Source organism: Miscanthus floridulus, chromosome 5 (assembly GCF_019320115.1).
Source record: "Miscanthus floridulus cultivar M001 chromosome 5, ASM1932011v1, whole genome shotgun sequence".
NCBI classification, from domain to species: domain Eukaryota; kingdom Viridiplantae; phylum Streptophyta; class Magnoliopsida; order Poales; family Poaceae; genus Miscanthus; species Miscanthus floridulus.
This window is the reverse complement of record NC_089584.1, coordinates 80,327,228-80,340,552: the sequence shown is the minus strand read 5'-3', so window position 1 is coordinate 80,340,552 and position 13,325 is coordinate 80,327,228. Positions and strand designations below refer to the sequence as shown.

The following is a 13,325-nucleotide window of genomic DNA, read 5'->3' as shown; positions in this document are numbered from 1 at the left end:
GGCTGTCATTTAAGATAAACCTATAAACAAGTTAGAAAAGTTCATTGCCATGAGCAGAAGATATCGATCTCACCTCATACAGCGGAGGCGCTGGCTCATCGGCAGGTTCTCCTCCAAAACCTCTGCCGCCGCGCGCTTGCCCTAGTTTTCCTTGCCAGCCATAGGGTTTGGTTGGATCTATGAAAAGGGGGAAGAAAACCGCTATAGGGTTTGTGAAGGTGGAGAAGTGCAAAGAACAGAGGCAGCTGCAAGTATAGATGTGTTCGAGGTTGGAGCCCTTGGCTGATATTTATAGCCATGAAGCAAGGTAGTAGATATCTCAGGACGTGCAAAAGGCAACCACAATTAATAAAAGGCGAAGCGCCGCCCCACTAATGCCAGAGAGAATACGGCATTGATAATTAAGGATGGAAGATTGAGGGGTTTTCTTAATGGAGGCCGTGTTTTCAGACTTAATTAGATTAAGGTCAGAGGTCTAGAATCAGCTATTTTCAAATCGGCTCTTTAGCCGAGACAAGAAATACAATAGATCGATAGAAAATATGGTTATCATTGGTTCCACACATAATATATGTTGGTATGTAGATTACAAGTTTAGAACATCCTAGATTGCTTTCAATACTTTTAGCCGAATAGCATCGACTTCTGCGATTTGTTTATTATCTTCTTCGATTGATCTAGGAATATTCTCAAGACTGCTGCCTTCTTTGACCTTAGTCAACATTTCCAATTTCTTCTGCTTAATGGCATTGGGCATTTGAGCCAGATTGGACTTATGGCGATCGATGGCAGCCTTCACATTCTCAAGTTCTGCACGCTTGGTTTCTAGTTGGTTCAGCTCTGGCTCAATCCTGAGGGAAGAATTCTTCAAATTATCGATCAGTTGTGCTAGCTCTTTGGCTTCTTGTTTGTTGGAATTCTTCTTGGCTAATAAAGCTTCACAATTAGATAGATTCCTCAGAGCCTTTTTTACCTTTGGGGCTTGATCTTCAATGGTGGATAAAGGTGACAAGACTTTGATAAGATCTGGAGATAAATTATCCTTAATGGCTAAGAAGACTCTTTGCATTGAATCTATATCTTGGGCCAAATTGGCTATATCTTTCTCAAGCATTGGCAATATGTCCCTTAGCTGATTCCTAGTCTCTTCTGATAAAACTTCTTTAGAAGAGGTGGCTGATGAGCTGATTTTATCTTCATCAATATACTCTTCAAGATTGAAAGAATAGCTCAAAGCTAGAGAATTAAGTATCTATATATAAGAAAATCTTGTTAGAAGGATTGAATCAGTTTATAATAAGATAAACGGTGAAGTGGATACATTACCTTTTCTGTGGTAGTCTCTATCTATGGAGAAGGAAAAGCTGATGATGCACTAATGGTATCTGGTTGAATCGGCTCTGAACTTTCAACATTGGTATCTGCAAACATCAGTTCATGTTTGTTGCAGAAGGATAAAATAGATATATGATTTTCTTACCACCAGTTATGTGCTGAACTGGGGAATCAACAGTCTGGGTGACAACAATAACAACAGGATCATTTTCAATGGGTAGACTGTCAGACTCCTGCTCTTGTGTGGGTGTTTCCTCAGGGAATATCTGGTGTAATAAATAGTCAGATGAAGGGTGAAAATTGAATAAAAATTAAGAGTTTGGAGGAGATACCTTGGTAACATTAGGAAGTGAAGTGGGAGGATTCTCGTCTTCTAATGTCTTAGAAGCATCGGTTGTTTCAACCGAAATCGGCTCCTTTCGAGGGTCGTCCGATGAAGGTTTGATTGGTGCTGATTTAAAAGCCTGGGACAATAGTTCAGTACCCAGAACATATTAGGATACAATGGATGATAACTGTGAGGAAAGAATTAGAATTAGAAATTGAATATCATTTTGGGAAGAGGATGAATTGTTTTGTCTGAGCAGTTGATGGTCTCGTTCTACGAAGCCTTTCCCAATAATGGTTTTCTGGGTTGTCCCCTCGGCTGCCTTGCGTTTTAAAGATTGGTATGTTACAATTGTAGAAGCAGCCTAGGTTTTCATTAGGTTCTGTTAGATAAGTTGACAGAGGGACTTTGGTATATGATCTTTATGAAAGCAAAGGAGTTAGCTAGTTACCTCGCTGTCAGAAGAAAAATCTTCATCTAGAGCTATGTAGCTAGGATGAACTGGCCCGCAGAAGAGGTGGGAGTGCCATTCTTGCCACCAGAGGTCATATAAATGGAAAGTGAAAGAGACTCTAGTCCATTCATGCAGATAGAGGGAAGGAAGATCTGATCCTAACTAAAAAACTCTAGAAGCTTCCATTGCCTCACTGATGCCTTCTCTCGGTTTTAGTATATCTTTGAAAAATAGCCTGGGGGCAGTTGGCCAAGACCAAACTGACGAGCTATGAAAGAAGGGTTGTAAAACTCATAGGTTGGGAGGTTGCCTAGAAGGAAGGAACCTGTAGACATTTTGCCACGGCCATGATGAAATTCGGCTAGAAGAACGCAAGGTTTGATGAAAGAATTGAAAATTGCAGCTGTCGTTTCGTCTGAGCAGCCTGATTCAAATTGAAATTTGAATGAAAAGACCAACTCATTATTCTCATCCTCGTCATAGGGTAGCCAAGTCATAATGTCTGCATCAAACCCTTTATAAAACTTCTTAAAGAGATGGCCAACATCGATAGCAACTGTTATGGCCGATGCAGCTTTACCGTAGTTCATGCACTGACGGTTTCTTCCTTCTTCGCCTGTGTATTCCTCATCAAAGTTGGAGGAGGGAAAGATCAAATTCTAGAGATTTGGCTTTATAATCTTATGCATATACAAATTTAACCACATGTGTATTAACCACCAAGGGCCGCTGATGGTGTGCACTGCTTCATTCTTCAACAGCTGAGCGGCCACCTGATACATCAAATGGTAAGCTTATCCCAATAGATACTTTCCAAGGGGGATCTCAACGCCTACTGCTAGATGCTCTACCATGAGTTTATGATTGTAAGTCGGACCACAAGATGACCCACAGAAGATGAATCTTTGTAACCACATGTTCAGAAAAGCCACATGTTCTCTTTCGCTGACAGTCGATTCATCCCCGATGTGGTTCTAGATATAGCTTGTCCATCCTATGCAGTCTGATATTTTAGCTAGTTTCTTTGACCTAGCACCTAAGAGTTCATATGGCTGCATTGGTCCTGTTATTCTAAGGCTAGTCAACATCTAAACATCGGCCAAGGTAATAGTCATTGGGCCATGACCAAAGACGAAAGCATTCAAGGTGTTGGACCAAAAGTAAGAAGCGGCAATTAGGAGTGAATCGTTTCTCTCCATTCCAGACAGTGAAAGGGTCAGGCATTGGCTTAAATCGTAAACTTCCCAGTCTCCGCCCTTTTTGTCTGACACTCTACGGAACCAGTCTCTCCATCCCTTAGGCATTTTGGGCTAATTCCTAAAGGGATTTTTGGTGTTCCAAGAAGATAGATCTACCAAGGACTACCTAAAAGGAATTTGATTAGTTTCTTGTTTGATAAAATCCAAAGGATTAGCATATCCCATGGGTCCAAGGTAATAAGCATTTGGAACAACAGACAAAGTGATCAGAATTTCATTTTCCATCCTCTAGAAAGCCAGATGAGATAAACTTAAGGAAGAGGGAAAATGCAGAGCAGCGGCTGATAGTTGAAGGGCGGAGATTTGGAGACGTACCTCAGGGATATAGTCACTAGTCGCCATTTTAGTTGGAATAGATTTGAATCTAGAAAAGGTTGCAGAGGAATGACTTGACGAACAGCTCGAGCAGAGGAAAAACTGCTAGGGTTGGAGCTCTAGTAGCGGCAGCTTTGGTTGTTGAGGCCCGCTCGAAGAAGAAGGGAAAGTAAATGGGCTAAATGAATCAGAAATGATACTATTGGGGGTATTATATAAAATTTGGACTGAGAATATCAAGAGTCACGCATATATCTCGAAATAAACAGTTGCGACATGGTGAACAGGTAAATAGAAATTTTGGAATAAAATTATTTTTATCCCAAAATTGGGGGCATGTGTTTACATTAAAATTTGGAAAGAAGAACGCGAGAACTCGAAGTTTCTAAGATTGTGTCATCAAGAAATCGATTGCATAAGGATCAATATCAGCTGATTCAGATGCAGTGTCAGACTCGACTATTTTATGGATGACGTCAGTAGACAACATCGATGAACTACGTACGGATGGCGTCAGGGAGAAAAATGTCGCACTCTACAAAAGGGAAAATAATTGGAGTCCAAGTTATCTTAAATTAGGAATGTTTTCTTTTATTTCAAAGATTGCATTAAGTCGTGTTTGAGTAGGATTCATGTTTAAGTCTCGGGTATAAATATTGGACCCCGGCTATTGTAAGAAGACATCCAATCAATCAATACTAATTACTTTTTTTGGCTTTACGCCAACCCTTAGGAGTAGGAGTATTGTAGATCACGACGAGTTCTTCAGCAAGCAGGGCTGCATCGGTCCGACCGACCTCTGGCTTGTCTATAAGTACCATCACGGCTTATACTTATGTTCGTAAGGCTGCATCGGTCCGACCGACCTCTTACGAGCTCTAGTGTAAGCTAGTTATCGATTCTTATCTAGTTCAAGTATGGCTACATCGGTTAAGTTCGACATCCACTGCTCGAATTAGATTAAGGTCAAGTTATCGGCTCTACCTAAGGGTGGCATTCTTCAAGTAGATTCATTAAGTTACCGATTTTGCTGATGTTCTTACTGTCATTACTTTCAACAATATCAACCTGCCCGATCGAGATCGATCTAGATCGGCCTCACATCCTTTTAAGTCTATCATTTATTTCACCACATTTCGATGTTTCTTACTTTAAACGACGGATTATGTTTTATCGGCTGTTCTACTTTGATCTTGATCGTGCATAGCACGCGGTCAAGGCATGTCTGATCTTGAGAAGGTTTGCTAGCTAGTTGAATCTGGTCTATAGCTCGCTACTATGGTTGTAACGATCCGGTCGATCCCCACTGTTAGCACTTTAAATCGGAGTATGCTAGCTAGTAGATTTGCTTTCGTCCAGACATGACCTTAGTTGTTTGCTATGCTTGCATCGGCTAAATAAGTCGATCGCCCGTACTTTAACGCTTATGGTGTGTCTTCATGATTCTGTTAAATATGAATAGATCTGTTTACTTTAAATGTTTAATTTGTTATCTTTATTATGACTGTCATCTATCCGGTCGAATCCCACTGTTAATGATAACGGGTTAGATCTGATGAGTTTATAGATCTGTCCATGTTAAATAATCGATTGTTCACATGTTGTAATCCTTTTTCTACCTGAATCGGCTATTTCAGCCGATCTGCCTGTGCTTTTACAGATATAGCACGCTTTCATGAACCTATTGAAGAATCGTCGGTTCTATGGATTTTCTGGTGCTAGACTATCATCATCATCGTAGCTACATCAATCCGGTCGAACCTCACTGTTGACGGTAATGGGTTAGATCCAGACGGTTCGTAGGTCTATTTATATCAAACAGTCGATTGTTCGCGTGGCATATCCCTTTTTACCGAATTCATTGGCTCTACACCACGTATTGATCGAATTTAACTTAGCCAGTGATGTATCTTTGACGTATACATGCTAATAGCTTAAGGGAAATGATCATTAAAACTGGGTGCATTATATTCAATCAATCATGACCCGACGAGCGTTACAATTCTTAACAGCCGATTTCTTCTCGTAACGGCTATTTAGTCGATTTTCTCGTCTAGCTGCTCCCGATGCGGCGCCCTTGGAACTGTTTGGGTAAAACTGGCATGTTTCACTTTAAATTACTGATAAACTTTCTCTCATTCTCAATTGCAGGTCAAATTGACTGGTATGCCTTTGGGAATTTGTAGGGTTGACTGGTCCCGCGTTGAAGCCAAGCTGATCTCTAGCCTTCCTCCATTAAACAGATCCTTCTGGCTTGCTGTGTGTTGATATTTTCGTGTCGACACAAGCCTCTTGCGAACTTCCGAGAGGGGCAAAAAAAACACAAAATATTCTGCCTTTTACCTGCTAAATATACTCTTGTCCATAAGAACATTTCCTCACCATCCAGACAGTGAGGCATTCACCGCCTTTATTTTATTTTACTTCATTTCACACAGGGAATTAGTAGGAAAAATCCATGTATAGTTATATGCTTCCTTGTCAAATCGGTTAATAAGGTTATATATAAATATACAATATTCAGGAATTGTGCCGGGTTAGTGGGCATTAGTTCCTGATGAAGATCAAAGAGGGGAAATTGGGTGGTTATAGATAGCTAGGCGCGGCTGAAAGGGGGTTCCTAAGCAATATTTATACATTTTCCTTTTGGAAAATAAAGTAATATTTTTATATTTCCGGTTCTCCCTCCACTGCCGAGGCTGCATCGATTCGAATTCGCTCCGGCCATGTAACACAAATGCATCCATGCCTCCTTGATCCTGCATGGACAGAGCATAGCTAGCTTGCTAGGAATTGGCATAGAGAGAGCTAGGCCCTTGCTGGGACCTGTGTGATGCTGTGCCCTGTGTGCCACCTTGTTCCTCTGGTCCCATTCGTTTGGAGAAATTTTTGAAGGAATCTAGATAAATCTGAATGAATCTGGAGGAATTTGTGAGAGGAAAATACTGTTCTAGATGAAAAAAGAAGTGGATCAAGCCGGGTTTAAGGGCACCCGGCTAGAACAGTGTTTTCCTCTCATAAATTTCTCCAGATTCAACCAGATTTCTATAGATTCCTTCAAAAATCCTTGTCTCAGCACTGTCGTCACGCGCACGCACACTATGGCTTCCTGCAACTGATCAGGAATGTAGTAAAGGCCACACAAATTAATAGTGCATGGAAAAATATTCTGTGCAAGCCACATATTCGGTGGAATTGTGAAAACTCTCTAAAAACATATTTATGAGTTTTTTTTTCAAATGGTGCACATCCATATTGCATTTTTAGATTTATATTACCATAAAAGTTGATATTCGAATTCAATCTTGAAAATTTCATACAAAAATAACAAATCTTAGGTGCATATATATGCACTAGACAGAAGACTGATTCCTTCTAGTGCATATGCAACTAAATTTATTATTTTAGGTACAATTTTTTACAAGAGTTTGTATCACAACTTTTGCGACAATATACACCTATTACGGATGTGTGTCGTTTTAAAATTTTTGAAATCTCCTAAGTATATTTTTCTAGGGGGGTTTCACGATGCCACCAAAGATGTGATTCTTCGGACCGAATATTTTGCCATAAAAACAGGACTATTTATATGTTTTTTTGATAAATTATCACCCACAAAATGAAACCTGTCACTTTTCTAACCATCAAATTGAAATCCAATAGCTCCGATGCATCCTTCCATGCATGATAGCAAAAGTGTGATAAAATTGTACCTGATCTTCTAGAATATTTTATTTATGTACCTAGACATTCTATTTTAATTTGCTGTCGAGCTCTTTTTCTTAGACAGGAACATGCAAACAATCTGATAATTTTTTTCTTGGACTAATTCATTTTATTTCGCTACAAATAATATTATTTCACTGCAATAATATTTTATCTTAGACCTTCTATTTCTGTACCTAAATTCACTGCACCAATATTTTTTTTTTCTTGGACTAGAGCACACTGCAAATCTGAAGTCAATTCACACAGAAACAGAACACGGAGCACTGCATGCAACTGCTAGAGTGAGATTCTTCTGCTCCCGTCTCAACCAAAAAAGAAACAGAGGAGAGAAGAATAAAAAAAGAAAAACAAAGGATCCAGCCTTTTTATCCCGTCCCCTTATAGGCCCTTAGCTGTAACAAACTAGCAATCCCGTTCCCGGCCGGCTCTCGATCGCTTTCCGTGCGACGCGCGCCCGGATTCGCTTCGCACGACGCCCCGCAGGCCGCAGCGACGCATGGCGGGCGCCCGGCCGCCAGCCAGCATCAGCCTGAAGGCTGGTGCTGCTGGCTGTTCATATTATTCGATGGCCTCGCCGTCCCTGTCGAGCTCCCACTATAAATAGAGGTCAATTGGGCCTGTGCACTTCGTACTTGCAACAGCAGCAACCACCAACAAGCCAAGCAACAAGCTTTCACTTGAGCTAGCCTCGTACTCGTACTTGCAGTAGCAGTCCGTCGTCTCCATCGCCGGCCGGTGGCTCGTTCGATCTTGTAGCTACCTTCCAGTGGTGGTGGTGCTCGATCTCTAGCTAGGCACCAGCGGCAGCGGAGAGCCGGAGATCGATCGACACCATGAGCTATGGGAGCAGCTCTTCTGGTCTGTGTGTTCCATTGCTGTCGTTCTTGCTCTTTCTTGTGTCTGGCTGTTACCTGTTAATTAGCTATAGCTCCATGGCTTCTGCATGGATCCAATCCATAGATCATGTGCATGGTTAACTAACTAACTAACCTAGGCCGGCCATGGATATGCAGGCGGGCGAGGGGGGCGCCGTGTGGAGTACGGCCGGACGTACGTGGTGAGGCCCAAAGGGAGGCACCAGGCCACCATTGTGTGGCTCCATGGCCTCGGCGACAATGGCGCCAGGTATGTAAACACCAAACCATAACCATCCTTGTTTACAGGGGTTAATTTTTGCTCACTGTTTTATCTATTTATTACACTAGCTAATAATATAAGATGATCTCGATCGATCGATATTTCCAGAGTAAGATATCGATCGATCAGACAGCTAGCTGGGTATACTACGTGCTAGTCTGAATGCAACAAAGACATGTGAAGTGGACCGATTGGTGAGACGAAATGCATGGGAGAGAACACATGTCGATCGATGCATATGATACACGCTAGCTAGCTACTCCACATCACTTTATTCCCTCCCCCATTGCTACAAATAGTTGGTTGATAGCCAGGGCCACACCCTACCATTTGTGTCCATGCATGCATATATTTCCTAGGATTGTGCTACTATGCTGCTTCTTCTACTTCTAGCTTGCTACCTAACAAACAACAATGAACCATGCACGCGGCCATTGGCTTTTCCTCCGGTACAAGAAGACTACAATACAAGAGGGAGGGGATAAGGAAGCAGGAGCTAGCTGACGTTAGTTGCGCCACTCTTTCCCAAAAAGAAAGCACTTCATGCACGTCCCATGCTCCGTTCGCTTATGCTGGAATTTGGCTTATGCTGAAATGTTGTGAGAGAAAAACACTGTTTCATGGCTGGAAGGTCGGTCGTGAAATTGAAGCTTCATTAATAGAAATTCTTTTATGGATGGAGGGCAATATATAAATACCAATACAGATTAGATTAAATATTGTTGGTTTGCTCATGCAAGCTAACAAGGTTCTGTCTGCCGACCAGAACAATGCATCAAGCACCTCAGGTTTTTGTGATTGATGTGGGCATTAAATTAAATTATTACCCAGAATTTCCTGGTGTATGTCTTGTCCTGCTCTCGCTCTGAGTTTCGGGCGCAAAGCAAGGAATATGCCTGGCATGATATTTTTGCTTTAATTCCCTCAATATGCATGTGCAAACTGTCCAAAGTGTCAGCTTCCTTCAAATGTTCTTTCTCCACTTGTGTGTGCGCTCTTTTCAAATCAAGATAGGCTAATTTATATAACAATTGATCAGCTGGATTGGTTCCTAGCCTCGTTCCAAGAAAACCAAACGAGCCCTAATATAAACAGCGTGCTTAATTTTGCGAGTAAGGATACTATTCCATTGCCAGATAACGTTAGGCCAGCTAGCTATAAGATTCAGTAAAGGCAAAGAGATTGAATCCTATGTATATGTATGTGCTCCTAGAGCCCCTCAATCAATATGTAATGTAACAAACTGTCATTTCACACAAGCTACAGCTAAAATATCAGCACCAGTTGCTCGCTTGCTACAATACTTCAGACACTGGCCTAATATGTTTTCCTTATCCTTTTCATTTGTGTTCCCATTTGCAGCTGGTCCCAGCTCCTGGATTCTCTTCCACTGCCCAATGTAAGAAATCATGCTACACTTTCACTTTTGCAATTGAGTTATTCATGCAGACACACCTAATACCTAGCTACTATTCCTCTATCTACATACATCTATATATAATATCTGCTGTTATCTACAGATTAATAAAACTCATCCACTTCACTAGATAGGAATAGGATAGCCATAGAATTGCCCCTGCATTCTAAGTTGACTGACTCTGTATTATTTTCCTTTATCTAAAAAAAAGTTCACTGACTCTAAAACCCATCTCATCCTTGTGCAGGTTAAATGGATTTGCCCTACTGCACCAACACGGCCTGTCACGTCTTTCGGTGGATTCCCTTGCACTGCATGTGGGTTTCTCAACTCTATATCCGACTTATCGACTTGGCTCAAAAGCCTGCAACTTTGCTTTCCTGATCGAGCTGCTAGGGTATTTTTTATGTGAGCAAGAAATGATTATCTGTTTTTTCTCTCTGAAACTAAATAAAACAGGGTTTGATGTGGACGAAACTTCATTGGATGGCCATGCTGATATCGAAGGGCTGGATGCTTCAGCCGCACATGTGGCAAACCTACTGTCGTCCGAGCCATCTGATGGTACTAGCTAACTTCAGGATAACACAATATATATAGCAGTAAAACAAAGGAAAACGCGTAAACAGTCCAATAGAAACCGAGCTGACAGGATACTAGTTTTTTCGATTTTTCCCCCCTCAGAATTTATGCAATTTTATTTTTAGTTGAGTACGTCAAACATCGCAAAGAATACAAGTATCAATTGTTAATGTTGATGAAAATTGCAATGTCAGTGAGCCTTGGGATAGGAGGATTCAGCATGGGTGCTGCCGCTGCCCTCCACTCTGCTGCATGCTATGCTCATGGGAGATTCACAAACGGCATTGCCTATCCGATCAACCTCAGGGTCGTCGTTGGTTTAAGTGGCTGGCTTCCTTGCTCAAGGTATGATTTCCAGAAAATACGGTTATGTTTTTAATAGATTTTATTAAAATGCATCCTGAACCGACTGCTCTTATGTCTACTTGTTCAGGACCCTAAGGAGCAAGATTGAGAGCTCGCAGCTTGCTCTTAGAAAAGCTTCTAGCTTGCCAATCCTGCTCAACCATGGAATAGGTTAGCATTGATGTGTTTTGTACGTAGTGGGTGGATGTGTTTAAATTTGTTAATCTATTGCAAACTCTAAAGATCTAAAAATGGTTTATTTCTTTATGCTTTTGCAGCCGATGAGGTTGTCACCTACAGGAACGGTGAGAGGTCGGCTGAGATTCTACGGAACTCGGGATTCCAGTATACCTATTTCAAACCCTACAATGGGTACTGATATTGTCCAATTTTGTCAAGAACGCTTTTAACATCAGTTTTTCCCCAGAGATTAAGAAGTGACAAAATGTTCTCTTTTTTTTATGCAGACTTGGTCACTATACTATCCCTGAAGAGATGGACGACGTCAGCAAGTGGCTCAGGTCAACGTTGGGACTTTGAGCGCCCACGTGGCTAATCTGAAAATTAAACATGTTGGCAGTGCGATGCCTTTAATAGCGATATACATAGAGAGAGGTATTGACAATATGCAGAAGGTTGATAGGCTATGTGAATTGTGAGTTGACTGTCATGGATTGGTAGGCTGTAACGTGTAACACCATGTCCTTTCCTCACTGATACATACCATGTTAGTTTTACCGGTAATGTACCTTGTTTCTACCACTAAAGAGGATGCCTGTAATGTAGTATTGTATTGCTTGTTTAGTTACTTCAGTAGTAATGTTCTTTACAGTTGTGCTCAAGATCAGCTTACTGCGTGTTAGGTTATATACATGTGAGTTTACAACATAACATATTTCCACAATCATTAAAAGACAAGATCAGACTTTGCAGCTTCAATGTTCAAGTATTACAGCATTACAATGAGCAAATGTCAACAAAATTCATCACTAAGTACCACACCAAGTCAACAAATAGAGCAATCCTCAAAGTTGCAATTGGTACATGGGGGATATCTAATGCCAGGCGCAATCATACCTATTACCAATGTATATTCTGCAGTTGATCAGCTTCATCAATCTCAACTTGCATCGGAATCTGATCTGGCTGTTGTTGTTTGTGTCGCAAGTGTAAAGGTTTGAGGGACTACGTGCAATCATGTCAACATGAATACAAACATCAGAATACTGACGTGGCGCCTAATATGCAACAGTTTATCGTTTACTATATCCATTTGATGACAGTCTTTGTGCTATTCCAATGAAATATACTATCGCAAGAACAACTATGATTTATGAACAGATCACCAGGAAAACTAGTCCTGGCCGACTGGCTCACCAGTCACCACCGGGAGCACTCGCCGCCACACTACATATGCGTTCGGGAGCAGAGCAGGACTGCAAATCACCTTTGGAAAATAACAAAAATGTCAGAGCTAACCGGTTCCCGACTTCCTGAACATGTGTGACAGAATCCTGAGGATCGGCAATTGCTGCGATGTTTCCAGCCACTCGCATTAGCTTTCCTTGCATCCGGACTTCTTGCAGGTGCAAGTGCAACCCTTGACATGCCTACTCTGCTATTCCTAAAAAAAAATGCCTACTCTGCTCTTCTATCAGGGTGAAGTCAATATCTTATTTTCATCCTTATCAAAAAATATATATCTTGTTTTCATAAAAAAGAAAGAAAGATACTTTTGCTCTCTTATTTTCATCAAAAGAAAAGAAAGACATTGTTGCGCTGATACAGGTAGCTGGATGCGTCTCCATGGATGGAGATCTTCGACTGCGAGCGCCGGGCTTCGTGTTGAGTCTCAACTCGGAGTCTCAACTCGGCGTGCTCCTCCACTAATATTCCCCAGTCCACCCTGTTCCAGCACCCCTCGCACTTGCAGTCGTCAGAGCAGAACCACTCGCAGAAGAAGCACTGGCAGTAGCTATAGTTGCAAGGACGAGGGGGAAAATTCTGCTAGCGAGCTAGGCAGAGAAGAGCGAGGAGAAGTTCAGTGATTTTTAACACTTGAGGCACTCGTTCTTCTTGCACATGCTGCTTGGCCTCGTCTCTTCATCTTCATCCATGGCCGAGCAGCAGCAACAAGAAACAGATGCTAGTACAGCTATCAAACCTGCATGCATTTTATTTACCGAGAGAGTTGCTCCTCTTATACAGACAGCCTGTTCGTTTGACTGTGGCTTGTCGTAAGCGATCGTAAATTTCCAGCCAGAACAGTATTTTTCTCTCACATAAACCAGCCAGCAGTACTTCTTCACGAACCAGCAACGATACGAACCAGCCAACCGAACAGGCTGAGAGTCGCAAGAAACTACAGCTGGCGAGAGTTACTTCTGGCATGTCCTCTGCATATTATAGAGAAGAAAAAGAATA

The 13,325-nt window shown here is 41.6% G+C and overlaps 2 protein-coding genes across 2 annotated transcripts; one reads left to right on the top strand and one right to left on the bottom strand.

Annotated features, from left to right (window-relative positions):
- Positions 1 to 604: 604 nt before the first annotated feature.
- Positions 605 to 8,146, bottom strand: LOC136454817 (uncharacterized). The gene is made up of 5 exons (XM_066455087.1): positions 8,053 to 8,146; positions 2,115 to 2,194; positions 1,668 to 1,799; positions 1,481 to 1,601; positions 605 to 1,209 (listed from the first exon to the last, which is right to left on the bottom strand). Exons 1-5 carry the CDS (start codon positions 8,144 to 8,146, stop codon positions 605 to 607), a joined length of 1,032 nt encoding a protein of 343 aa, XP_066311184.1.
- LOC136450121 (uncharacterized) lies at positions 8,067 to 13,242 on the top strand. Its single transcript, XM_066450419.1, has 9 exons — positions 8,067 to 8,278; positions 8,434 to 8,545; positions 9,920 to 9,956; positions 10,222 to 10,291; positions 10,434 to 10,538; positions 10,751 to 10,901; positions 10,990 to 11,072; positions 11,180 to 11,273; positions 11,369 to 13,242. Exons 1-9 carry the CDS (start codon positions 8,254 to 8,256, stop codon positions 11,439 to 11,441), a joined length of 750 nt encoding a protein of 249 aa, XP_066306516.1. The 5' UTR covers positions 8,067 to 8,253; the 3' UTR covers positions 11,442 to 13,242.
- The last annotated feature ends 83 nt before the right edge of the window (positions 13,243 to 13,325 follow it).

Coding starts and splice junctions, on each gene's coding strand:
- LOC136454817 (XM_066455087.1), bottom strand. CDS start 8,146: ATGGAGACGACGGACTGCTACTGCAAGTACGAGTACGAGGCTAGCTCA. Junction 2,195..8,052: donor GGTGGTTGCTGCTGTTGCAA/GTACGAAGTGCA, acceptor TCTGGTGGCAAG/AATGGCACTCCCACCTCTTC. Junction 1,602..1,667: donor CACTTCCTAATGTTACCAAG/GTATCTCCTCCA, acceptor TTATTACACCAG/ATATTCCCTGAGGAAACACC.
- LOC136450121 (XM_066450419.1), top strand. CDS start 8,254: ATGAGCTATGGGAGCAGCTCTTCTG. Junction 8,279..8,433: donor CTATGGGAGCAGCTCTTCTG/GTCTGTGTGTTC, acceptor ATGGATATGCAG/GCGGGCGAGGGGGGCGCCGT. Junction 10,539..10,750: donor GTCGTCCGAGCCATCTGATG/GTACTAGCTAAC, acceptor TTGCAATGTCAG/TGAGCCTTGGGATAGGAGGA.